Source organism: Mytilus trossulus, chromosome 4 (genome assembly GCF_036588685.1).
Source record: "Mytilus trossulus isolate FHL-02 chromosome 4, PNRI_Mtr1.1.1.hap1, whole genome shotgun sequence".
NCBI classification, from domain to species: Eukaryota; Metazoa; Mollusca; class Bivalvia; order Mytilida; family Mytilidae; genus Mytilus; species Mytilus trossulus.
In genome coordinates this window covers 35,964,676-35,991,531 of record NC_086376.1, presented here as the reverse complement: position 1 = coordinate 35,991,531, position 26,856 = coordinate 35,964,676, and the positions used below count along the sequence as shown (strand labels likewise).

Here is a 26,856-nt window from a genome sequence, read left to right as displayed (position 1 = left end):
ATTAAATACTATTCCTAATCCAAGCCATCCTCTATTTACATTAAATTTAAAGCAATATTTAAACAATATATATTGATGATTGGTTGACAAATATCGATATTCCATATATATCTACACAAAATTTTCGTTTTGTCTTATTCCCTTATCCATTTGAAAAAGAGCCACGGATGGACAAGTGATCGTAATATACGGGCTTATAATGAATCCCTTGAAAACAGGGTTGCCTCCTTCAAACAATGCAGGTTTGACAGTTCGGTAGTAAACGCGAAAAAGTAATGATATAGTCATAGATGGTTCAATCAATGGTCGAGACCACGTTGTCAGAGAAGGGGGTAACACTTCCCTTATATTGTTTAGAAATGAACTTTTCAGCACCTGAGACATGTATTTAATGTCTCTGTCCATTCCTTTCTTAAGTTTCAGTATCTTTTAAAAGCGAAAAATTGGAGGAAGGAAATGTTAATTTGGCAGTAATAGTTTTGCAAATGGACCCATTTTGATCATTTATTGAACTGGTCCCTACGATATTTGACATCGTTGGGTGGGTGAATTAACGATCTCTCGGATAAATAAACCAGTCGATCACGTGATCGGAATGTGTACAAAATAATACAGGATGTTTGAAATTTAAAAAACAATACCGCTGATTTTTGGTCACCATAAAATGATCATCGGCACCGGAAACAACCCCGAAAAATTTCCGGAAATAAAAAAAAAAATGTTGCAAAAAAACGGAATAAAAACTTTTGAGTCGGCGGGATTTCTCTGAGTCGGTCGGGCGAGGGGAAACAAACCATATTTTTATTTTGGCCTTATACATCCAATTCTTGCTGATTCAAAGAATTAAAAAAAAATTAAGTCAGACTTTAACATCCAATCAGAATGAAATGCGGAGTTTACAAAGGGATTTTACAACATTCTTCACACCATTTTTCAGAAAAGAAGAAATCTAGTTGTCCATGGCCATATGGTCAATGAAAAGCCCATGATTTGCCATATGGTCAATGAAAAGCTCATGATTTGCCATATGGTCAATGAAAAGCCCATGATTTGCCATATGGTCAATGAAAAGCCCATGATTTGCCATATGGTCAATGAAAAGCCCATGATTTGCCATGTGGTCAATGAAAAGCCCATGATTTGCCATATGGTCAATGAAAAGCCCATGATTTGCCATATGGTCAATGAAAAGCCCATGATTTGCCATATGGTCAATGAAAAGCCCATGATATGCCATATTAAGACTCAGAGACATCTGTATTGTATAGCAGGGGAAAAGAAATGTTGAGCTGACAAAGCTGTATCACGAGATAACTCTTTATCATTCAAACACCAGCATGTCATAATGACAGAAACACAATTTTACAAACATTAATTAGTGTCATTGATAAAAATAAAGCAATCTTAGGCCTTAACTTCTGACCAGATGAAACTTGACCGCAACTTCAATTAAAAAGGATTGGTTGAACAGTTCTCAAGTTATCCAAAGGAAACAACACACAACTCCATATGAAAAAGGACCATAAATTTTTGTTTTAAATCATACACAGACAAAATTGGAAGTTTAATCCAAGTCATGCAAATAAACAATTGTATATCAAGGAAAACAAAAACAGAAAATGTTAATTCTACTGCCAATGAAAGTAATAAACACAGTATAAAACAGTATATGTATCAATATAGTATTGTTTCTAATACCTGCTCTAGCAGTACGTCCAACTCTATGTACATAGTCCTTTGGTCTGTTTGGTACGTTGTGGTTAATAATCAAATCTACTGTCGGAATGTCCAATCCTCTGAAAAACACAATTTTTAATATAAAAATGGAAAAATTGATATATGTTAAATTCCTAAACAGGAATTCTTAATTGTAATACTGTAAATTCAGAAATTTTTGTGATGTTTTTAATATTGCGAAAAAAAAACAGGGTTATAAAAGTCATAATTTAAACTTGATGTTGAAATTTTAGATATGAATTGAACCACATTTTTTCTTAACGAGCAAACATTAACGTCGCATGTTAGTCTATATATATGAAACAAGAATGTGTCTATAGTACACGGATGCCCCACTTGCACTATAATTTTCCATGTTCAATGGACCGTGAAATTGGGGTCAAAACTATAATTTAGCATTAAAATTAGAAAGATCATATCATGGGGAACATGTGTACTAAGTTTCAAGTGGATTGGACTTCAACTTCATCAAAAACTACCTTGACCAAAAACTTAAACCTGAAGTGGGACGAACCGACGGAGGCACAGACCAGAAAACATAATGCCCCTCTACTATCATAGGTGGGGCATAAAAATTGCAATAATAAATGTACACAATCAATTAACAGTAGTATCAATGTTTCAGTATAATATTCATAGTTAAATCTCTTATTGACGTTTATTTCCAAGTCTGTTTTCTGCTGATCTTACAGCAATTTTTGAACCTTTAGGTAAAATGGATGTGTTTACACCACAAACCTGTGCATATAGAGAAAAATAGATATATAAAATTCAAAGGCATTCAGACACATTCAAAACTTAAAATGGATATTTTCATTCCAGTACCAAAGAACTGGCCACTAGAGGGTGATAATCACTGAGACTAACAGTCATCCAACAAAGGTATTGACTCAGTGATAGAATTTAAATTTACAGTAAATTTGAGCTAAGGTAACACAAGCCCTAATAAACTTTCCAATGGCTTTCTTAATCAAAATTGCCACTTACCTGCTAGCCACATCAGTAGCAATCATTACACTGACTTGACTTGATTTAAACTTAGCAAGGGAGGCTAATCTTTCCTTCTGTCGGATCATTGAGTGTAACACCACACACTGAATGCCAAGCTCTGATAAAATAATCCCAAGAATCTGTGTGTATCTGAAAGCAATCAAGTTTTATACAAATTTTATTTTTTCTAACAAATAGATCATGTGAAATCTTATTGTCAAGCTTTTACAATTTGCCATTTTCAATATAAAGCTCCTTCAGGATTTTTTTCTAAAGTGTTTATATCTGAACTTTATATCTAATGACTGTTAAATAAAATCTATTATTCTGGAATTCCACAAATGGTGTGATATTATTTCTCCAATGGTTTATGAACAATGAAATTGCACATTGTTCTTTATACCATTGTTGAACTTTAACAAAGACAGCTAGTATAAATGAAATTAATGTATTCTTATTTATGGCACTCTCAGGCCTGTTTTATCTGACAATTTCTGCACCTATTTTTCTTATCTGTCAATGACAATCACTTCTTAACAGCATCAGTGAAAATTGTAAATATCACACTTGAACTCCATTTTGGTTTACGTAAGAACTTAAGTAAATTTGATAGCATTGGTCAAAGGGTACCCTAGTAATTGAATGGAAAAAACATACTGTGACAATTTCAATTTATCAAGGACCATAACAATGAAGAGTAAAAGTAAAATTTCTAAATATTGAACTTGGTCTCCATTTTGTCAGTTATAACATATCAAAATTCAAAAATATTTTTTTTTTTAGTTTCTTAAGCTTTTTCAGGTAAACTGCATAAAAAAAACTAGTTATGTGTATGTATTATAAATTAATGTTCTCATTTTTTTACTTTCCTAATTTTGCTTACTTGCAAGTATTGGTGAATATAATAACTGAACTTTTCTTGTTTTTCTCTAAATATTTGTCGAGTGTATGAACAAGATAGGCATCCTTCACATCTGCAGGCATCAGGATATAATACTGCTCTAACGATTCAACTGTTGATTCTCTGAAAATAATATGGAGACTTTCAATATAATTTTTTTATAAAATACTTGCTCCATTGAACCCATAATAATTCCATTTTCAAAAAGAAACAATTTAGTTGAAATGCTGATGTATTACTCAGTATTTCAGATTTTTATGAATGCCTTTAGCAAACAATGGCAAATGTATATCTGATCTTATTTCTTCAGATTAGATTGCATAGTATTGATTAAAAAATAAATCTGTTTAAGCTCATGATACTGTGGATTCATTATTGGATCCATTATTGTATGTGGGATACCAATTTTCGTGGTTTTCGTTGGAACACGGTGAACCAAGAATTTGTATGTGCAACGACTCACAACAACAGGTTGAATACAGACTTAAAAGTCTTTGAAATCAAATATCCAAGGAAATGCAACATTTCCTCAATCTAAGATAATTGATACCCAGGAAAATCAATGAATCCACAATACATGGGATTCTTTTTAATATGGAATTAGTAATGGCTTAATCTTACTTACACAACAGCCTTTGTGGATTTTGCTTTTTCCACCTGCCCACAGTGGACAGCCTACCTGTGCCCACTCTGCATTTTTCAATTAACTGTACTTGCAAGTTTTATGGTTAAACAAAAGAAATTACATGGATGGACAGAGTGGACAAGATAAAAATTTAGCCCACTCTGTGCCACCTTTTATTGTGGGTAGGTTGATAAAGCAGAATCCACCTAAGTTGTAGTATAATTTGCCAAATTTGACTTACTGAGATATTTGCTGCCAGAAGAAAGGTTTTGTCATGGCTAAATCTTGCATGTCTTCCAAGTTTTTCGTCATTGTAGCACTAAACAGTAATGTCTGTCTCCTCTTTGGTAAAACTTCAAATATTACCTCCAGCTGTTCACCAAAATCATCTTCTATCAATCTGTCTGCCTCATCCAGTACCTTTAATAAACAATAGTAACTTTTATGGCATGTAACTTTTATTAATCATACACTCTATTAGAAAAGCTTGAATAGGTTTTTGTTGGAATTTATGGAGGTCCAGTTATCTATACCTTACATTAATAAATCTAAATCAAGAGATGCTAGAATAGATTTCATTAAATATTTACAGCTTTTACATTAATGCTAGCAAGTCAAATCTTTGTTTGGCTTGCTTGCTTTGCTTGTATCAATGTTTGTTCAAGCGTGGCAATTGATAGGCGGGGCTTCAGCTTGTATACATCATACTTAAATAAAATTATTGGGCGTTATGTTTGAGGTTAAGGACACTAAATTTTAAAACATCACAGGATGACAAATGTAAAGCGCAATCGTAGAAATGGAAAACAAAAAAATGTATTTTTTTCACGAAGATATGCATTTTCATCATCCAACTTAAAAGACTGTCGTCAAGTACTTTTAGTAAAACACATCTACTCTGATTTTGTGATTCATTTGACCCATATATTTCATCTTTTAGTACTGTGATTTTTTTATGTTATAAAGTCAACCTGTAGCATTGGTATATAAAACTAGAGGCTCCAAAGAGCCTGTGTCGCTCACCTTGGTCTATGTGAATATTAAACAAAGGACGCATTTGAATTCATGACAAAATTGTGTTTTGGTGATGGTGATGTGTTTGTACATCTTACTTTATTGAACATTCTTGCTGCTTACAATTATTTCTATCTACATTGAACTTGGCCTAAAAGTTTCAGTCTAAAATGTTGGTTAAAATTTACAAATTTTATGAAAATTGTTAAAAATGGACTATAAAGGACAATAACTCTTATGGGGTCAATTGACCATTTTGGTCATGTTGACTTATTTTTAGGTCTTACTTTGCTGTACATTGATGCTGTTTACAGTTTATCTCTATCTATAATAAATTCAAGATAATAACAAAAAACAGCAAAATTTCCTTAAAATGACTAATTCAGGGGCAGCAACCTAACAGCAGTTTGTCCGATCCATCTGCAAATTTCATGGCAGATTGATCTTGACCTGATAAACAATTTTACTCCCTGTCAGATTTGCTCTAAATGCTTTGGTTTTGGAGTTATAAGCCAAAAACTGCATTTTACCCCTTAGTCTCGATCATCCAGACGCTCCATATCCTATATGTAGAGTCTGGATTCAATTGCATTGAATAATTGTTAAGTTGGGGCGTGACAAAATATGCAAATGAGCTAGTTTTAATTTTTCGGAAAGTTTCAAGATTTATCTTCTATTCATGTTAACACTAGATAAAACCGAACAGAGGAAATGGACTATCAATGGACGTGGCATCCAAATCAGCTGAGTCTATCTCAAGTTTATTCATTTCTCACTCAGTTGTGCCAAACACATCTCTATGTGTTTCTTGTTCTACAGTTGGTTCAAGAAAGTATCTCATATTATCTAAAAGTGGCTCTGTTGGTTCCGCATTCGAAAACAAAACTGTTACAAAACTGTTGTAAATTTTATGAAACTAATCTACAGTGCAAAGAGAACTTTGGCAGTTACGTTTGTCATCAATGTAAATGGTATGTACGAGAGAAGCTCTCCTGTGATAGTGTAGTTCAACTTTTACAGACCCCCAAATTGATAGAATTTCTGATTCCTGTGATTATAGGTGGATTTTTAGCTGTAACTTCAGGGTACCCAAACGCTCATTCGTCACAGATCGCCCCAGCCTTTTAATTTTTATATAAGATAAGATAAGAAAACTTTAATTTCATTCGGCATGGTTTACAACATACAAAAACATAAGCAGTGGCGGATCCAGAACTTTTCATAAGGGGGGGGCCCGCTGACTGACCTAAGGGGGGGCCCGCTCCAGTCATGCTTCAGTGATTCCCTATATAATCAACCAAATTTTTCCCACGCAAGAGGGGGGCAGGGCCCCCCGAGCCCACCACACAATCCGCCTATGATAAGCTCTTGTGAGCTTTTCACCGAATATATAAAACAAAACACAAACATAGAACAGACATACATACATACAGACATAGAATGAATATGATATACATGCAAGGCAAACAAAGCATACATATTTAAGAATAGCATATAAGCACACACAAAATGAATAGAATAGCACTATGCAAAGCAATCCAAAAAACAATAACCACAATCATGACTAAAGCAACTAAGAAGCAAATGAAAATTTAAAAGCTATGAAAACAAATTAAATATATATTTGGTACTGTTTAATGCTGATCAATGGGAATTTACTCACGAGAGAACAACAAAATAGGTTTTAATTGTCAAGTTGTGTTCCCCTGACTGGCTAAGGCTCCTTGTTGAAGGCCATATTTTACCTATAGTTGTGAACTATTAATACAATGTGACTTGGAAGGAGAGTTGTATCTTGAAAAGAACACAACATATTTTATTTTCAATTAGGGGCACACAAGGATCATACAGAGCATACATTAATAAGGAAAAAGAATATTTATTTGCATAGATACATATATATATCATGTATGTAGATACATACAATTTAAATACAGTTAAAATACAATTATTACATTATTAACTCATATTCTTTTTAATAAATTTACCAACACATTAAAAACCTGATTATCTTCTAATCACAGTTTAAGACAGAAGCACAAACTTTGAAATAGCATTTCAAGTGGTCAAAATTATTTTGAAAAGCACATGTTGAAATTCTATACCTGTTATAGTTTCAATATTATTGAGGGGCCAGATGGATTATTTTCGTTCTTCGTGATTGGTGTATTTTCACTATCGTTACCCGTTTTTCTACAGATTTTTTCCCTTATTATATTTTTTTCGTGATCCGTGATCATGGAAATTTATTTTCTGTGAATCATGATTGACAAAAAAATCAACTTGTGAATCGTGATGAGCCCCCCCCCCCCCCCCCCCCCCCCCCCCCCATCTGGCCCCTCATTTTTAAACTAATTTTTAGGTGAATGTGAAACTTATTAATTTTTAAAAACACACAATATCTCAAACTTTATGAAATCTTCTCATACAGTTTTTTACCAATATCTCTGAATTATCAAAGGAAAATATTACACCTTTACACATGCTATTTGGAAATGTTTGAAGAACTTTTTATTTATTAGATTTGAAAATTTATATTTTTGCAGAAAGAGGGTTAAAAATTTGTATAATTAACTCCTTTTACAGTTTTCAACTCCATTCTTCAAACACTTCATGAACATGTCATAATAATAATGAAGTCAGCATGTGTATTTGAAGTGGATAAGGGATACTCAAATGACCATTTTTCATTATTAAATGTAACTTGGAATTTCCTTTTTCAATATTAAATTAAAGAGTCTCAGTCATATTTTTAAAACACCTCAAAAATGTATGATATGTTGAAAACAATACATGACAATTAAGTTTATTTTTGTGGAGAAATTAGGCTAATGACTCACAGTACACTTCTTTAATTTGTAAAACACCATAATAGCAAGTTATTGGTAATGGTATGCACAGCTTAGCGCAATGACTACAAATTGTTGCCTCCCTAAAACACACTGATCATGCTGATATGCATTCACATCTAACAATCAAATGTATATGATACATGTACAGTGTACACAAAATAACTATATAGTTCCATAATATAAGTCTAAAAATGTACATACAACATCACCAAATTGTTTTTTATACGACCGAAAAAATTTGCGTTCGTATATTGCTATCACGTCGTTGTCATCGTCGTCGTTGTCGTCGTCCGTAGACACATTGGTTTCCAGACAATAACTTTAGTTTAAGTGTATGGATCTCTATGAAACTTAAGCAAAAGGTTCAATACCACAAAAGGAAGGTTGGGATTGTTTTTGGGGGTAATGGTCCCAACCGTTTAGGAATTAGGGGACAAAAACAAGCATTTTTCTAGTTAACGACTATAACTTGTGTTAAAGTGTACGGATATCTCTGAAATTGTACCACATTTTACAAAAATACAATTTCTTATCAATTTTTTTTTTGGGGGGGTAAAAATAAATCTTTTTGGGGGGGGCACATTTTTTTTTCTTCAAGATTTACGAAATAACCACTTTTTTTGGAAAAAAATTTAGGGGGGGGGGGGCATTTTTTTTTAATTTATTTTTTTATATTTTAGGTTTTTATCACAATTTATTTTGCTATTTCTTTGTCTATAGTCTAAAAACAGATTTACTAAGTATTGCACAACAGCGCAGTGTATTGCACTACAGCACAGTGTATTGCGCAACAGCATGAAATTGAAAATAAATTCATATCATTTAACCAATTTCAAGTTCTTTGACTACATTTATTCTGTGACAGAAAAACTATTATGTGTCAAATATTTAATTAAAATCCAAATTCAGACCTGTATCAAGCTTGAATATTGTCCTAATTGCCCAAACTGTTCAGGATTGGACCTCTGCGGTCCTATCCAGCTGCGCTTGGCTAAGCACATTTTTTGGTGATGTTGTACATTTATAGACTTGCATTTTATATTTGGTAGTGTACTGCATCATATTTATATGATCTATCGCCTCGTAAGATTTATCATTGGCTATTATTCAAACATTAAATAGTCTCATAATATATATATAAATTATTTAAAACTTTTAATACATACATTATTTATACTGATAACTTAGTCTGTCATTTGTCTGTTCATTTGGCTACCCATAATTATAAATATGAAATTTCTTTAATATTCAGGTCAATTGAAAAAGCTCTAAATCTATATGCAAAAGCAGACGATTTGACAAAAAAAATAGAATCCAAATCACAGCAGCTGCAAGAAAATGTACCAACAAAGCGCTTATGTTCCTTACAAAAACCATCTGGGAAAAGACACAAATCAGCTTTGCAACATGATGTTAGAGGTAAAAGAAAAAAAAGTTATTGCATGAATATTTTACTAACTGTTTATATAAAGGCAACATCAATTTTTTATTATGGTTATTTGAATTTCAATAAACGTCTTAATGTCAATATCATTACAAACCTCATATTTCTGTACAACATCATCAGAATTATATACCAGTAATAATAGTTTCGATTTAACCAAAATTAAGTTAATTTATGATAAATTATTCACATTTATGAAAAAAGGAATCAGCTTGTTTTTCACTTTTACATACATGTACATGTATCTAAAAATGTTAAGGTTCATCAGAACGAATTGACAATTATACATGTATATACCCCTCAGTTTTTCACATTTCAATTCGACAAATATATATCCATTTTTAATTAATGCATGCAGATACTAAATGAATGTGCAATGGTTAATGTTTGCTCAGGGAAATAAAACTGTTATTAATAATCATAAGAAAGCATTTACATGAATTTTGATGTTGCCTTGGATGTTATTATCATTAGGGTTTTGGCTGTTATGTGTCCGTTGATTGGAATGTCGTCTCTTTGACATACCCATTTTCTATTCTGTATTCTATTTTGCATGTCATCATTTAAAAATTATAACTGCCTAAACTGGATTTTGCTATCCTGAAATTAGGCATTAAAATTTCAAGCAACTTAACTCTCTAAATTACAAATCTTTTTTAAGAAAACATCTAAGAAGATTCTCTTATAAATAATCAAAATTGGAAATGTTAACAAATGAATTTACTTTGTATTTTAAGTGTTGGTGTAAATTTTAGCATGTTTTTTAAAAGGGGGAAAACTACAATGCATATAAAACAACTTTTATTATACAAACTAGTGCAAGAAAAAAACATTTTTTCAGTTCAATAATCACTTTAAAAATCAGAAGATGTAACTGAATAAATACATTTGTAGTACATTTAATTCATATCAAACTGTTATGATACAACAAATATCCTTTTAATGGACAATGAGTAAGCATTCTACTTCATAATTGTGTCTTTTTATGTCCCTGCAGCAAGGCAAAGGGTACATTTAAGTGTTACCCTTGTTATCTGTCCATCCTTCGGTCTGTCCTAAGTAGTCCCCTACCAACGAAGTTGAAGGGGACTTTAGGTTTGCACTCTGTCCGTCAGTCAGTCCGTCTGTCAATCCTTCAGACCGGCAAATCAGCTTTACACACTTTTTTTGTCATGCTTGAAGTTAGTGGTTTGATATTTGGTATATAGTATAACCATGATAAGTTACAGATCAAGTTCTAATTTTGTTCCGGTCTGGGGATTTTTTGCAGAGTTATGGCCCTTGGACTTAGAAAAATCACATAAGTAATCTGTTTTCGACACTTTTTTTTGTCACACTTGAAGATATTGACCTCATATTTGCCATATTGTTTAACCATGACAAGTTATAGATCAAGTTAGAATTTTGTTCCAGTCTGATGATTTTTTTGCAAATTATGGTCCTTGGGACTTAAAAAAATCATGCAAGAAATAAATTTTTCACTATTTTTTTTGGCATACTTAAAGAGTTTGATTGATATTTTGTTTATAGTTTTACCATTACAAGTTACAGATCAAGTTTAAATTTTGTTCTGATTTGATGATATTTTGCAGCGTTATATGATCCTTAGACCTAGAAAAATCACATTATTAACCAATTTTCTGCACTCTTTGTTGGTCATGCCTGACTACCGTTATATTGATTTGATATTTGGTATTAATAGTTTTAACATGACAATTTACACATCAAGTTCAAATTTTGTTTTCGGGAAAAATGAATTTTTACTGGTAGGGGACTATGTATTGCCATGCAATACTCTCAGAATGCTGGATACTATCCATGCTGATCTGTGTCCACACTTGTTTCAAATTTTATTAAACTTGTATACAATCCTAACAACTAAAACACTCTGACAGAGTTTGAATATGGGCAGTGAGTAATTTACAGTGCTATTCTGTCATTCCATCAAAACCAAATATGCTCACTTTTTTAAACAACTAAAGATATTTACAGTACTTGATTTTTTTGTTTATTCAGGTCCACTTATAAAACTTACAGATCAAGTTAACGTTTCCATTCTGCTGATCTTGGCCAAAATAACCGGCTTTTGAGTTGTAAAATTTAATTAAAATAATAGTTATACTATAAAATAATAGTTTTTCTGCTGTGCTGATTTATGCTAAAATAACGGTTTTTGGACATGTATTTGTGCACTTGAGAAAACAAATATGTTAATATGAAGTTTTTCAAAATTTCTTAAGATATTGAAGTTATTTTTTTATCTTTGCCTAATATGAAGGTTTAAAGATAGATTACATGTTTCATTCCACTCTGCTAATTTTTGTATAAATAATGGGCCAAGTTGTTAGCTTTAATTAGCCTATGGACACTGTATCAAAATCCCTATATATGAGATATTGTTTACTAAATACAGCAATGCATATCATTTCTTAATGACCACTCTAGTTTCTTTTCAGTTCAAGCACTGCATGTTCACAAAGCTTTTAATACTGGCCATTCTTAAATAGTTATGCATCTGTCAAACTGTTATTTTTAAATATAAGTTTGCAGTGCAGACATTATTTTGAACGAGTCAAATATCAGCAACTTTTGATCAAGAAGCACATTACAAATGGATATTACATGGACAAGAAATGGAATACAAGTTATGAGCAGTAATCTTTTATGTAATATGAATTGCGAGATATTAATATAAATCTTTACTGATCAAGTAAGTACGCTTTATATATTATTTTTTGGAAAAATGTGAACCAGAGCAGGTTGACTTATTTACAAGAACGGTCATAAAACTAGGTTGAAAAACATATTTATCTTCTTGGGATATAAATCTAATCAATGATCTTTTCAATTTACTGAAATCAAATATTTCAACCTTTTTATTCAGCTGGTTATAATGCATAGTATATATTATTATAGGTTTTGAAACAAACAAACAGGAATTAATACCAGAAAAGACTCCACACTGCAAAATAAATCTCAATGTCAACCAGTATTGTCAAACAGAATTTGCACATGATGTTGGAAAATCTTGTCAAGCACCTTCTACAATAGAAAAATCATGTCAAACATTTGAACCATGTCCTTCTCTTGATAAATCTTCAAAGAAGAACCTAACAGGTGAAAATTACAGATATGAAATGGTACAGTACAGATCAGTTAACAATAAAAGAAAATTGTCTAAAACAATTCACCACATTGCAAATGGCAGTGTTTTTTTGGCCGTAAAATCTTTGTTAAACCACCAATCTGAAGACATCAGAAAACAGACCATTACTGGTATATGTAATGTAATTAAAAAGATATGCTCAAATTGTGCAAAAAAAGAAAAAACATGCTTCACAGAACAAATAGAGGATATAGATAAACTGAACTTTAAGAGTATGTCTGATGAATTGCAAAGGGACAATCCTCTGTTTTGGTCTATTTTAAGTTCTGCAGGGATGAATGGGAGAGGTGTTACTAATGACATCAGAGTAGTAACAGCTGCTTCCATTTTATTTCATACCCGCAATGTTTTTTTGAATTCATTACAAAGATCTGTTGGCATATCCCTGTACAACAACCAACTGCAAAAGAAGGGATACTTTCTGCTTTCAAAGCTTGGTATTTGCAATTCATACAGTACTGTCAATAGAGATTTGCATAAGCTCAAAGTGAAAACCGAAAAGTGTATGCTTGAACTAAAAAAAAATGTTGAGGACAATATAAGATCTTCCATCAATAAAAACCTTTGTAATGATTCTAGCATGGATCATTCATATTCAAGACCTGGCACTGTTTCTTCTACAACTGTCGATACAGATCATGGCTATTCAAAACCAAATGAAACCAAATCGCAAACAAACACCAGTGATTTAAATCCTGCATATAGGTTTAATTTAGACAACTTAGATTTCCACATCAAAGTGCGTAATATGACAGAAGACCATCAAAATGAATCGAAGCATTACATACAATTAATGGCAATTAAAGACAGAGTTATTTGTGAAGACCTTCCTAATGAGAGACCAATTGGAAATTTACAGCATATTCCAATTGGAGATTTTCTGCCAAACTGTGATGACATATCCTCATTAAGGACTGATATGATTCAGGTTACAGCTTCAATTCTAACAAAACACCTTACAAGTTTTATGGCATACCAGAAATGTATACCAGAAGGTTTCTACCACCAATATAGCGAGCAGATGAAACAAAAATCAACAGTGGTAAGGCTTTATACACATACATAATTGAGAACATCTGATAAATTAAACATTCAAAATTTATAAAAAAAAGCAGAAGACAATAATAAAAAAATAATTTTTTAAGTAAAATCTACAACAATAAGGTAAAAATGAATAACCCTTCAAAGACAAAAAAATCATTCCGCAAAATACTGCATAGGTAATATAGGAACGAGAAACACCAATGCTACAAAATAAGTTTAAATAACTGGAGTGAAAAGCCAAATATTTGAGTTCACAACAAAAAGGTCCAGCATTAACTGTCTTTGCCATCAACAATGGACACATGACTCTATATATGTCTTGTGGATGCCAGCTAGTCTTATTGGATTTATCTTGGAAAACAGTTGGATTTACATTTTGCACATTCTAAGCTCTACACATTGTACTTCTTACTTTGAAAAATGACAGATATGCTCATATCTAAAAATAGTACCAAATATTTGTCAAGGGCAATATTGTTTCATTGTGAAGTCAGCATGTAAATCCGTAAATGGTCTGTTTGAAAATCAATTACATGCTCTTCCAATATTTGACACTTAATGTTTAACACCTATTAATCCACCAATTTAAAGACTCAAATATTTATTTTCATTTAATAACAATTGAAAAATGTCTTGACAATAATCTTAACATAAATGAATAATTTTAATTTTAGGTACCACTAGGCATTCTACCCCTCAATGAAAATAAAACAAGTGAAATGATTGAGATTTTGAGGTATCTGCAACAATACGTTCCTGGTACAAGATCAGAAGAAGAACTTGCTAAAGAGGATATAAGGTGATTGCTGCTGCGAATTACAGTCTGGATTTTGTATAAGTTTAAAAAGAAATGACACATACAGTATAAAAATAATAACACTATGGGCATTGCATTTGCCTTAAAAACTCTTTGTTATAACCAAAATTGAATGTATCCTTTTACAGCCTTAAAGGTTCTATACAATGCATCTATTAAGCTAATATTTACCAATTCATATTTACTAAAGCCTGGTATCCCCTTGCTGTGTAAAGACTTGACAATGTTAATGACCTTTGACATATAATGTTGAAAGATTTAACTCTGTGACCTTTACTTTTGACCTTGAAAATTAAAATAGCTAAAGATTTTTCTAAAGATAAAGTATGTCAAAACTCATTAAAAAATTTAGATTCTTGTGTATTCACAAGGGTGGTAAAGTAAATTGTAAGTACCACTGTGCCACTGACCTATGACCTTGAACTTCAATATAGTTATAGATTTTCATAAGGACTAAGGAATGGACCATTTAACTTGCAGGGGGCAGGGAATGGTTTTTTCGTAAATAAAGATTTTGATTCTGAATTTAGAGAAAATAAATAATTTGGCCAGCAAGGGGACAACAAAAAATAGTGGTCCTATTGTATTTATAAGCAATACCTTCCTAATGAGTGTCCAAAAGTGCAAATAACTGTAATATTTTTACCTCAAAAATAATTATTTTTTAAAACTATTTTGAAGAGATGAAACTAATGCAGGTCTCAGACCTATAGCAGTTGGAGGTGATCAGTTGTCTGTAGAGAGAATTAGGTGTGCTCATATGGCCAGACTAGATGGAGACACCCCAGAGGAAAGATTGGAAGGAGTTTTTGCAATGGTGGAAGATTTCCATGAAAAGATGAACTTTTTGCAGGTTATTTATTTTAGATATATTGAGTTTTTGAAATTTTTAACCAGGATAAACAATTTTTTATCCAATTCTGGTGAAATAGATTTGTTTTACTACATTATAAATCAGAAGATGTTGTATGAGTGCCAATGAGACAACTCTGTGTCCATGTCACAATGTATTTAAAGTTAACAATTGTAAGTCAAAGTATGGCATTCAAAGTTGAGCCTTATACCTAACAACAAACAGCAAGCTGTAAAGGGCACCAAAATTACCAGTTTAAAACAAATCAAACAAGAAAACCAACTGTCTAATCTATATACACATGAGAAACAAGATACACAAACAAACCACACCCTAAAAACACACCACTGAACAACAGGCTCCTGACATAAGACGGGTACATTTAAAGCAGTTGGTTTAGATGTATAAAAAGGCGCCACCCCTCACCCTTACCTGAAACAGTGGACCTGTATGAAAAGTTTAGGAAGAAAGATGACAGAGGACAAGTGATAGTATAAAGTACCGGTCAAAAGTTTTCAAGGCATTAGACCAGTGCGAAATTGAATGAGCTATAAAAAAGTTTAAATCACATTGATACTTTGATATACAGATTTTTTAAAAGAGTATATGAAAGAGATACAAGATAAATTTCATAAAAATCAAAGTTGATTTTGAAAAGGTATTTAAAATTTTAAACGTGACCATCTGTATTTTATTCAAACAGAAGTTTGTAGCTTTTTTACTTATTTTTTATAACATAATAGGATTGACAGCATTAAACCAAATACCAAAAAACTTCCCCTGGAAATTTTGCTTTAAAACAGTGCATGTCCCATTCCAATTTGCACTGGTCCCATGCCTAGATAAATTTTAATCAGTCCCTTTAAAGGTTTGTTGCCCTATGGGATTTGCTTTACAAAGGTTTCCCTGTAACATTTCTATGTATCTAATCCTTTATTTTATACATGTATGTGTTATTTATTTCAGGTAATTATGGACAAGTTCTATTTGACTACAAGCTGTAGAGATGCTGGAACTCTATATCAGCTCCGAAATCTGATAAATAGACGAAATGTAGTTACCAAAGTTTCAAAGGATTACCATGCTGATGGTGAATTCATAGATTTAACAACTGAAGCCCATGTAATTGCTGCTGCTTTGAAGCATTTGGAAATGAATGATATGTCCAGTAAGTGTCCAAAACTGCCAAAAGGTTTGCACTTGGCAGATGCCCATACACAAAAACATTACATTTTCCAATTATGTGGACAAATTGTAGATAAATATTTTTTAAATGACATTGAAAGTTCGATTGATAATTTAGAATCAGGGGAAGACACCAACGAATTGCACCAACAGGATGATTATGTTTATAGTTATGCCACTAATTTCTGCAAGCTGGGATTGCTAAGGAAAATATCTATTTTAGCAACCAGATATGGAGATGGAATTAGGATTCTTCGACACTGGAAGTATGCCACACTTCTTTACCATCAGGCACATAAAACTAAATATCGTCTCGAAGGATTTCTTTTAATGGCAGGTGTTAATGCCTTGTACACCCCTAGGCAAAGGCATGAAGTTATCCATAACCGCTTCATTAACCTCAGGGGTGGAGAAGGTCACAACCTAGATGGCGACTATGTAATGGAACTTCTTAATAAATATGCTAAACAAAGAGTAAAGTTACTCGGTCCAAACCATTCAGCAGAAGTGGTAGAAAGAATCGGGAAAACTATGATGGCAACAAATGCCATAGAAGAAAATTTACATTCCCAATTAAAACTTGCACCAGTATCTGCTTTTCACCGTACACAAAAGCTTGACAAAGATAGAAAAACTTTGGTGAAACAGCTGGTAGATGTGAATGTCTTCAAGAAAGTACCAGGAAGGGAGCATTCTGCAATTAAACAAGACAAAAAAGATATGTTTCAAAGTATTGACATTAAGGAATTTCAAACATACATCATCCAAAAAAAGGGAGAGTATGCCTTGCGCAAAAATGCATTTTAATGTCATATCTATATTTAATTTTATAACTACATTTGTAGCTTAAGCATTAAAATATATCCCTATTCTTTAGACAGCTAATATATATAATTCTAAATATAAAGTATAAACAAAATAAATGTTCAAAATTTATTAAATATATAAACAAAAATACAGAAGAGTGAAGACTGATTTTTTTCAAGACTACCAAAATATAAATCTGATTTTAATTATATGAACATAATAAAGGAACATTTAAAATTGTTCTTTGTTTAGTAAGCTACAAAAACTAACATTATTTTGAAATCAAATATCTTTAAAATTGTATAAGTGTAGTTTTTTCCAATGTATCATTTATAGATAATGAAATGTATATCAAATCAATATCACCTTTTTGAAAACTGATGTGCAGTTTTTGGCCATGAATATTAAGTGAATTGCATGTTTTTTCTCTTAAAATGTAGTTCAAGTTATATAAAACTTAACAAGAGATTCTTATCATTTTTATTATGTTTTTATCTAAAATCAATTTCAAAGTAAAGTATCCAAGAAGTTTTGGAAACTTGTGCAAAAAACAAATTTTATTTTTAATATTTTTTCTAGTTTTACTTCCACCATGCTCATGTTACTAACATGTTGATTGTTTAAAGGTTGTAATTGAAATTACTTTGAAATTTTATATGATGTTTTATGTTTTTTAGTTATTTGAAAGTGTGGATTTATAAAAGAAAATACAGTATACTTTAGTAGCTATACTAGTACAGTGAAATCTGTCTAAACATAACTTTGTAGGGACCAGTTTTTGTTCAGTTTTGAAATATAATTGGTTTATTCATGTTCAAATTGCATAATATTTGAAATAACTGAACTTAAAAACATGTTTTGTGAAAACATTTTTTTGGTTTATACATTGTACTAGGTTCTGTTTAGACAGATTTCACTGTGTACATAAAATAACCTTAATAACATTTAATTACACAAATAAAAGTATTGTTCTTGTACATTAAATATGTTAAATACTATAGCACTTTTAACAAACAATTGACAGTTATTCATAATAGTACATGATAATCTAACTAAAACAATCATGTTGGATTCAATTTGTAAAGAAGGCTATGAACAATACATTTGGAGATTATTATCTCTTTATGTTGTTTTTGTAAAAATAATTTTATAAGTAAAGTAACCTAGAATTTTTGGAAGTGCACCTCCACCACACTCATGTTGTACTGGAAATAACTTTTTAAAATTTTATATGATGCTTTAAAAATGTTATTTTATCTGAAGCTTATATTGGATAATAATCCATACTTTATTTTTGGTATATATTTATGTATGTTGTGCTAGGTATCAGTTTTACTTCTCATTTTCATGAAGAACTTTACCTGTAGATCATTTTACTTCACAACCTGGTTTGCTCTATGTGATTTAGTTTTTAAGATACATGAAGTAGAAAAATGTTTTTATACCTATATTCTATTAAGCAACATCTGTCTTTTTTTATATGAGTTAGAATTAAATTATAAAATGTATACTAGATACACTTACAAACATTCAGTTCAAGTTGACTTGTTATTGTTTAAGTTGTTTGACAGATATTTACAAGTTAAGGAAAATGGAAAATTAAATGTGAAAAATTGTCTTAAATGGGTCAAGTGAAAAAAAGAAAGAATGAAAGATGAGCTAAAAAATAGTCAATGAGTAGTGGGTGGATCTTTCTTCCTTTCATTATTTTATTACAGATGTCTATTTACAATACAGAATCATTCTGATGTTAAAAAAATTCTAAAATGAATAAGAACAAAAAAATAAACTTAACATGTACATATCAATAAAAAAATACATTGTCCAAATTGAGTTAATTATAAAAATTAAAAGCAAAGAATTGTCTTTCATTGAAATAATACTCATTTTATAAATAATTCACTTCATAAATGTGTTTTTTTTTCATCTTTGATTATTTTGGCATGATCAGTAAATATAGTTTTTGATGTAGTATTTAATTTTTAGTTTTTATGATAAACCTATTAATTTTGTCATTCTTTGTTACTTTGATGTTTTTGATTTATACTTGTTATACCACTTGTTGTTTGAAAAAAGTTACCCAAAAAAAATGTCCATATTCAACTATTTCACTTTTGGCATTTAAGATGAAAAAATAACGCATTAGTCATCTCTCAGTGACATGGCAAAGTTATTATACTCATTAATTCAGTTAATTTTTTGATTGAGCAGTAAAAAACAATTCTAAGTTTTCAATTAGTTTAATTTGTATTTCAAACATTTACATTGTATTTATCTGTAATAGATCTGTTATTATAATCACAATTATACTATTTCTATTGTCAGAAACTATTTTGTTATTATAACTTATAAAAATCATAACATTCAATCAGATACCTAATAATTATTAGGAGTATGCTTCAATTAAATTATGAAAACCTTCCTTGCTTTTTAGCTATGCCTATAAGAACATTGAAGTTAAATTCTCCCTTGTCCTGCTGTAAAGTATTTCTTATCTAAATACCATTGGCTAAAAATGTGCCTTGCCTAGTGCAGCTAGATATGTCTGCAGATGTCCAATGCTGAACAGTAAGGTCAAAAATGGACACAATATTCAAGCTTGATGCAGGTCTGAATTTGGATTTTAATTAAATATTTTACAAAAAATAAATGTAGTCAAAAACTTGAAATTGGTTAAATAATTTGAATTTATTTTCAATTGTAGTTTTACTCAATACTTAGTCAAACTGTTATATACAAAATGAGTTTTGAGAAAAACCTATAATTTGAAAAAATAAAAATGGCCCACCCCCCCATCACCAAAAAAAAAATTTACACCCCAAAATTTTTTTTTATTCAAAGAAATTTTATTTTGTATAATGTGGTACAATTTAAAAGATATCCATACACTTTCACACAAGTTATTGTCTGAAAACTAGAAAAATGTTTCTTTTTGACCCTTTTTTGCCCCTCTTTCCTGAACGGTTTTGGCAATTACCCCCAAAATCAATCCAAACCTTCTACTTGTGGTATTTAACCTTGTGGTACAATTTTGGAGCAATCAAAAAAGAAGTTATTCACAAGATATTGTGCAGAAACCAGAAAAATGCTCGTTTTGGCCCCTTTTCCCTAAACGAGTGGAACCATCACCCCCAAAACCAATCCCAACCTTCATTTTTGGGTATTGAACCTTTTGTTGAAGTTTCATAGAGATCCAACCACTTAAAACAAGGAATTATTTGCATTAGGAATAATTTTGAATTCTGGAAAATTGATAAAAATATATGAAGAAAAGTAATCCAACTAAATAGGGTTAGCCATGCATGCATGGCTAATGCTAATTTTACTTTCACTATTATTTCGGTATGAACTAACCTACCACCCTTAGCCATGCACGTATGGCTAACCCTATTTAGTTGGTTTAGTTTTCATCATAATTTTTTTTCAATTTTCCAGAATTGAAAATTATTCTAGATTCAAATAATTCCTTGTTTTAAAGTAAAGTTATTGTCCGAAAACTAAAATGTCTACGACGACAACGTGATAGCCATATATAAAGGCAAATTTTTATTACACTTATGTTACAAGTTTTTATCATTATACATATATAAATAAGAAGAGGTGGTATGAGTGCCAATCAGACAAATCTCCATCCTAGTCAAAAAGTATTTAAAGTTAAACAATTATAGGTCAAAGTATGCCCTCCAACAAGGAGATGTGGCTCACACAGAACAGGAAGCTATAAAGAGCCCCAAAATGACCAGTGAAACACATTCAAACGGGAAAACCAACACTCTAATTTATTAACAAAACAAGAAACATCTATAAAACATTCAAATAAAATTTTCACTTTTGGCATTTAAGATGAAAAAATAACGCCGTAATTATCAAAGCTTGTTCTTATGTCCTTATTCTGTACTGTTACACCACAGTTCCAGGTTAGGGGAGGGTAGAGCGCTTAACCATGTTTAACCCTTCCACATTTGATATTTGCCTGTCCCTAGTCAGGAGCCTTTACTTGAGTATCCCATCAGATGATCACTTTTTCAAAAAATATTTTTTTAATAAATTAGACAGATAACAATGAATGAATCATACCCTACAACAAGGTCAAGACATCCCCTAGCATCAAGTTTAGTGGTACCATTAATAACCATCAACCAAATTTCACCCTCTTGCTCCACACCCTCTATATAGTGCCAACTTGGGTGATGATTTTGTATGATGATTCTCCTGTGGAAAGCAAGGTAAATTCAAGAAAAGTGACCTTTTATAGCTACATATGGTATATGTTTTTCTCATGTTTGAAGGCTATATGTTGACCTATAATTGCTTACACTCACTTCATTTGAACTAATGCATAGGCAATCATACAAAATTCTATTATTTTATATTCAAGAGTACAACCCAACAGAATTAACTGAAATGATAACAAATATTATTAGACCTCGGTTTGTGCTTTTTAATAATATGAAAGATGTGAATAAAGGAGTAGGTTCAGTAAGACCCGTTTTTTGCTCCAAAATATAGCAGTTTTACAAAATTGTGAAATTGTAATCTTTTAGCTATTCATTGGAAAGTAGAATGCTTCTGATACATAAATATAGGCTGTTTTTGACAATACAATGTACATATATCAGGTATTAGCAAAATTTAAAGTTATGCTAAATTACTGAAATCTTCACTACATATGTGTATTTTAACATTTTAGTTAAATTTAAGATGGTTTCCTTCTTAAATAAAAGTGGTCACATTCGTGTTCATTCATAATACTGAAATGTAAGTTGAATTTGATGATTATACATAACATATATATAAAGGTTGACGATGAACACAGATGCGGCCACTTTCATTTTTGACAAAAACCATCTGAAAAGTGACATTTTTTGGCATATTTGATATGTTTTTCTTATTTAAGCTTGAATCAGAGCATTTTTAATGACTAAATCTGTTTAAATCTTTCACAAAAATTAATCTAATCAATTGAAATAGACACTTAAGTGTTTACAAAGTGTCCAAAATATTTCGTTAGATGAACCTGAAATTGGAGGCCAAAATTGGCTCTTACCAGACCTACTCCTTTAATAATTTTACAAAATTGTCTAATCACAACTGGTCAATAGTTTCAAAGTAAATAACAAGTTCATTTGAACTGATGGATAGGTGTTTCATTAGCAACATTGTAACAATAAGGCTTTTGTTTGTAAATCAGTCTCTGCTAAATAATTGTATCATTGGCAATACTACCACATCTCTTGCTAATGCAAGTTAAGTTTCAATCTAACTGGGTGTCTATAATATTCATGATCATATCAGCTATTCTTCTTTCATAAACAAAGTTATCCATCAGATCTGAAATTTCAAAAATGTAATGAATGTTGTTTACAATATCAGATATCATCTGTTTGCTAAAATGGGTTAAAATGTCTACACTCAAAACAGAAAGGTGATCATGTTCTTTGGCTAATTCAGCGACCATTTTCTCTAAATCTATTTGAATTGCATTTCTTTGATCACTAGAGACTTGCCTATAAGGTTTAATACCATCAATTTCGCAAAGCATGTTATCTTCTTTGTCTGTTATAAAATCTTTGTTTAACATTAAACAATCACAACATGAACACTCCTTTATACAGTTATCACAACATGGATGTGAGGTGTTAGATTGAGGTATATCTGGAGAAAAATGTTGAACCAGAATATTTCTCCTACATGCACTTGTTTTACAGTAGTTGATCATTTGTTCATCTGCACTATTTTTTGCTGTATCAACAGGATGATAATAACATACAGATGTTGATGTAATACCATCTCTTCCTGCTCTCCCACTTTCTTGCATAAATCCTTGTATGCTACGGGATGCACCCCAATGAATAACAAATCGAACATCTGGGATATCTACTCCCATCCCAAAAGCTGTTGTTGCAATAACAACACGTGTAATACTGTTTTTTCTCATATTTTCAATAATATTTTTTTTATTTTTGTCTGGTGTGGAATGGTGGAACATGGCAAATAGACAATTTTTTGCACATGGGGTGCCTATGTATGCTGCTTCACTTAGTTCAGATAAAAAATATAAATATATTTGTGAACATGATTTTATGTTTCTACAATATATAATTGTTTTTGGTGATTGCTCACAATTGTCCCGAAGACTGGAAACTACCCAATGAAAACTGTCATGTAATCTAAATGATACCTTTTGGGCAAAATAGTTTATATTACTCCTATCACAACTTCCCATTACCAGTTTATATTCATTCATCCCAAGTATATGAGCTATTGTCTTTCTTGATGAATATGTCGATGTAGCGGTCAATGCTAATATAACAGCTTTTGGTACTAAACTCCTCAACTCTCCAATTCTATAATAGTCTGTGCGAAACTTGTTACCCCTAAAGAGAATAAATAATTGGTATAATTTAGTCTCTTAAATAAAAGGCAACATTAGTCATTAATGAAAAAATCAGAGAACAAAATCAATGAACCACTCTTTGTTATTCTTATTGCAACAGATTTGTAAAATCTTAAAACAAAGCCAAATTAAATTCTTTTGCCTAAAATACAGGTTGTAGTTATATCTTTCTGATGACAAAATTTTATTTATTGAAGTTGAATTTTATAAAAATTCATCCTTTTAAAAGTATAAACTTGTGATGTAATCTAAGTTTTAAAATATTCATTGATTGAATGACCAACATAAAATATCATAACCAAATTCTTTTAATGCAATGATAATTCCAAAGGAATATATATAAACCCTGGTTTCTCAATCTACTTCAGAAAACTGAATATGTTCTTAGAATGTTACAGATCCCTTTTCCAGCATACATCATTTGTATATGTTTTTATGATTTTTATGTCAACCAGTTGCCCTTATATGTAAATGTTACATGCTTGGTGGAAAGGAATAAAATAAATAACAATCAAATACTTGCGATGATTAAACTATATAACTGTACAACATTTCTGTAAGTCAGCATATGGTGCAAAGATGTCTTAAAATAAATGTTACAATAAGTTAACGAAAATTAGCAGTTGTTTTATAATTTGTGTCCAATGAACAGATGGAGATCTATTGATGTATTGGTAAATAGTGCATTTAAATTGTGTGATATTGTGACATAATTATCTGATTCAATATAAAAGCATGCAACTATCAGAAATGGATACTTTACCTTGTTCAACATCCTATAATGTACTAGAAAATACAAACCATAATTAGTTGGAATGGACTACCAGCGTCCCTAGTTACCTGCACCACCTTAGTGTCATTCAAACCAGGAGTGCAGGGTGTCCAGATATGTAAGATGGCTAAGTGGTTTTTAGCCAGATTTAAATTAAGCACAACTGCACTGTATAAATATGCACGTTCTACACAATGTTTTCCTTACAATAATAATCTCCTGGGAGGACTGTACTTAACCAGAAAAAGAAGAATACTGTAATTTTTGCTGTCAATGTTGTATCATGATCCTTAGTTGATTAATTTAGCAACTCAAATGATCATACAAATAGCATGTGATTTTAATTTATAACACAAGCTAATCATATAATGCATGAGTAGCTGGTTAGAATCTTCTTAAACATGCATATACATAACCCAATCCCTGTTTATAAACCTGCAAAAAAGTAAGAATGTGCAAATATGATCAGTGTTCTTTATTAAATTAAGGACTGCTTTCTGGGTATGAAGGTACGAAATTTAACTGTATGAGGATACAGACAGAATAAATAAATACTTAAACAATGTAGTGGACACTGATGAGTGTGGACAGTATTATGCATTATGTGAGTATTGCATAAAACTGTGAGTCAACTCACTAAGGATACCCCATCCTATAATGGAAAATACATAATTATAACAGGATGCTGTTACAAAGTCTCCCAAAACAAAGCCCCTGTAATTATAAACCCTGTGGTACTACTCCTATAATTTTTCCCATTATAACTGTCCGATCTCACGCATATAAAGGATTTGATGACAATGAAAATTTGAAATGATTGTATTTTGTGATGAGTTTTGTGGGGATCTAGACTTCAAAAAAGTGTGTGTGTGTGGGGGGGGGGGGGGGGGGTGGGGGGGGGGGGGGGGTGATGGTGTGACCCCAGAGACTCCTTATATTTCATTTGATTTGTTTTATTGTCCTATACAAGAATATATATATGGTTTAGGGGTGGGTATCTTTACCATTTAAAAGTTCTCAAACAGAATGGGGTAATGGTGACCCCACGGGGACTCCCCCTTTATTTCATTTGATTTGTTTTATTGATCCATACAAGAATATATATGGTTAAGGGGTGGTGATCTCGAACGTTTACAAGTTATCAAACAGGAGGGGGTGGTGGTAACCCCGGGGGACTCCCCCTATATTTCATTTGATTTGTTTTATTGTCCAAAACAAGAATATATATGATTTAAGGGTGGGGATCTGGACCGTTTACAAGATATTAGAACATTCTCAAATTGAAGGGGATGGGGTTGACCCCTAGTGACTCACCTTATATTGTATTTGCTTTGTTTTATTGTCCTGTGATCATTACTGCACACCGCGTGTCTTCATCACTTCCTGTTTTTAAGTTATAGTCATTTGAAAAATAAAAAAAAAATAAAATCCCATAGGGTTCTATAGTAAACCCCTCTGTTCTTTTGGCCACTAAAAATACCTCTAAATATACCCCAATGCACAAACGAAAGATTGATGGCTCCCCTAGACATATAAGTCTAACATTTTATGAAACCCTAAGTAAATCTGACAAGCGGTTTTGGAGAAGCGCTGTGAATTTGGATTGTGATTAAATATTTAACACAGCATAGTTTCTGACACAGAATGAATGTGTTATTACTATTAATGACTTTTAATAGAAGAAATACATAAACATTTAGATATTGCTATATTCACAATGAAAGAATATTTTAAATAGATACTGATTAGAAATATCTCTGTGTTCATGTGTGAAAAAAATAATAACTACATCTATATAAGTAAGTTAAGCATCTCCTTTTAAATATTTCAGACCAATTATATCTTCCTTTATGCACATTCTCTGGTCATGTACTGGAATTGAGTACAATTAAGTTTTATTAATATTGCTAAAGTCATTAAGAGGAGTTACAAGACCTAATGCCACATATTGTCATCTTTAAACAAAGTATTTTCAATTATCTCCCTTGAAAAAAAATACCAAGAAATATCCTTCATCATGGACATCTTCAGGACATCTACAACATTACAACTGTTAATAATTGTTAGGAGTAGAAAATCTATTTCTTGCATGAATTTTCTATGTCCAAGGACCATAACTCTGCAAAAAAAATCTCAGACCAGAAAAAATTCTAACTTGATCTATAACTTGTCATTGTTAAAGAATGTGGCAAATATGAAGTCAATATCTTCAAGCATGATGAATTTTTTTTTTGGAAAACAGATTATGCGAT

General features: G+C 31.4%; 1 protein-coding gene across 1 annotated transcript in view; it reads right to left on the bottom strand.

The window, feature by feature from the left end:
- The window catches only part of LOC134715208 (probable ATP-dependent RNA helicase DDX49), a 54,495-nt gene that overhangs the window by 7,372 nt on the left and 20,267 nt on the right, over positions 1-26,856 (bottom strand). The window contains exons 5-8 of the mRNA XM_063577242.1: positions 4,495-4,673; positions 3,611-3,751; positions 2,725-2,877; positions 1,699-1,796 (exon numbers count right to left, since the gene is read on the bottom strand). Coding sequence (XP_063433312.1) covers positions 1,699-1,796; positions 2,725-2,877; positions 3,611-3,751; positions 4,495-4,673 — 571 coding nt within the window. The remainder of the gene's footprint in view (positions 1-1,698; positions 1,797-2,724; positions 2,878-3,610; positions 3,752-4,494; positions 4,674-26,856) is intronic.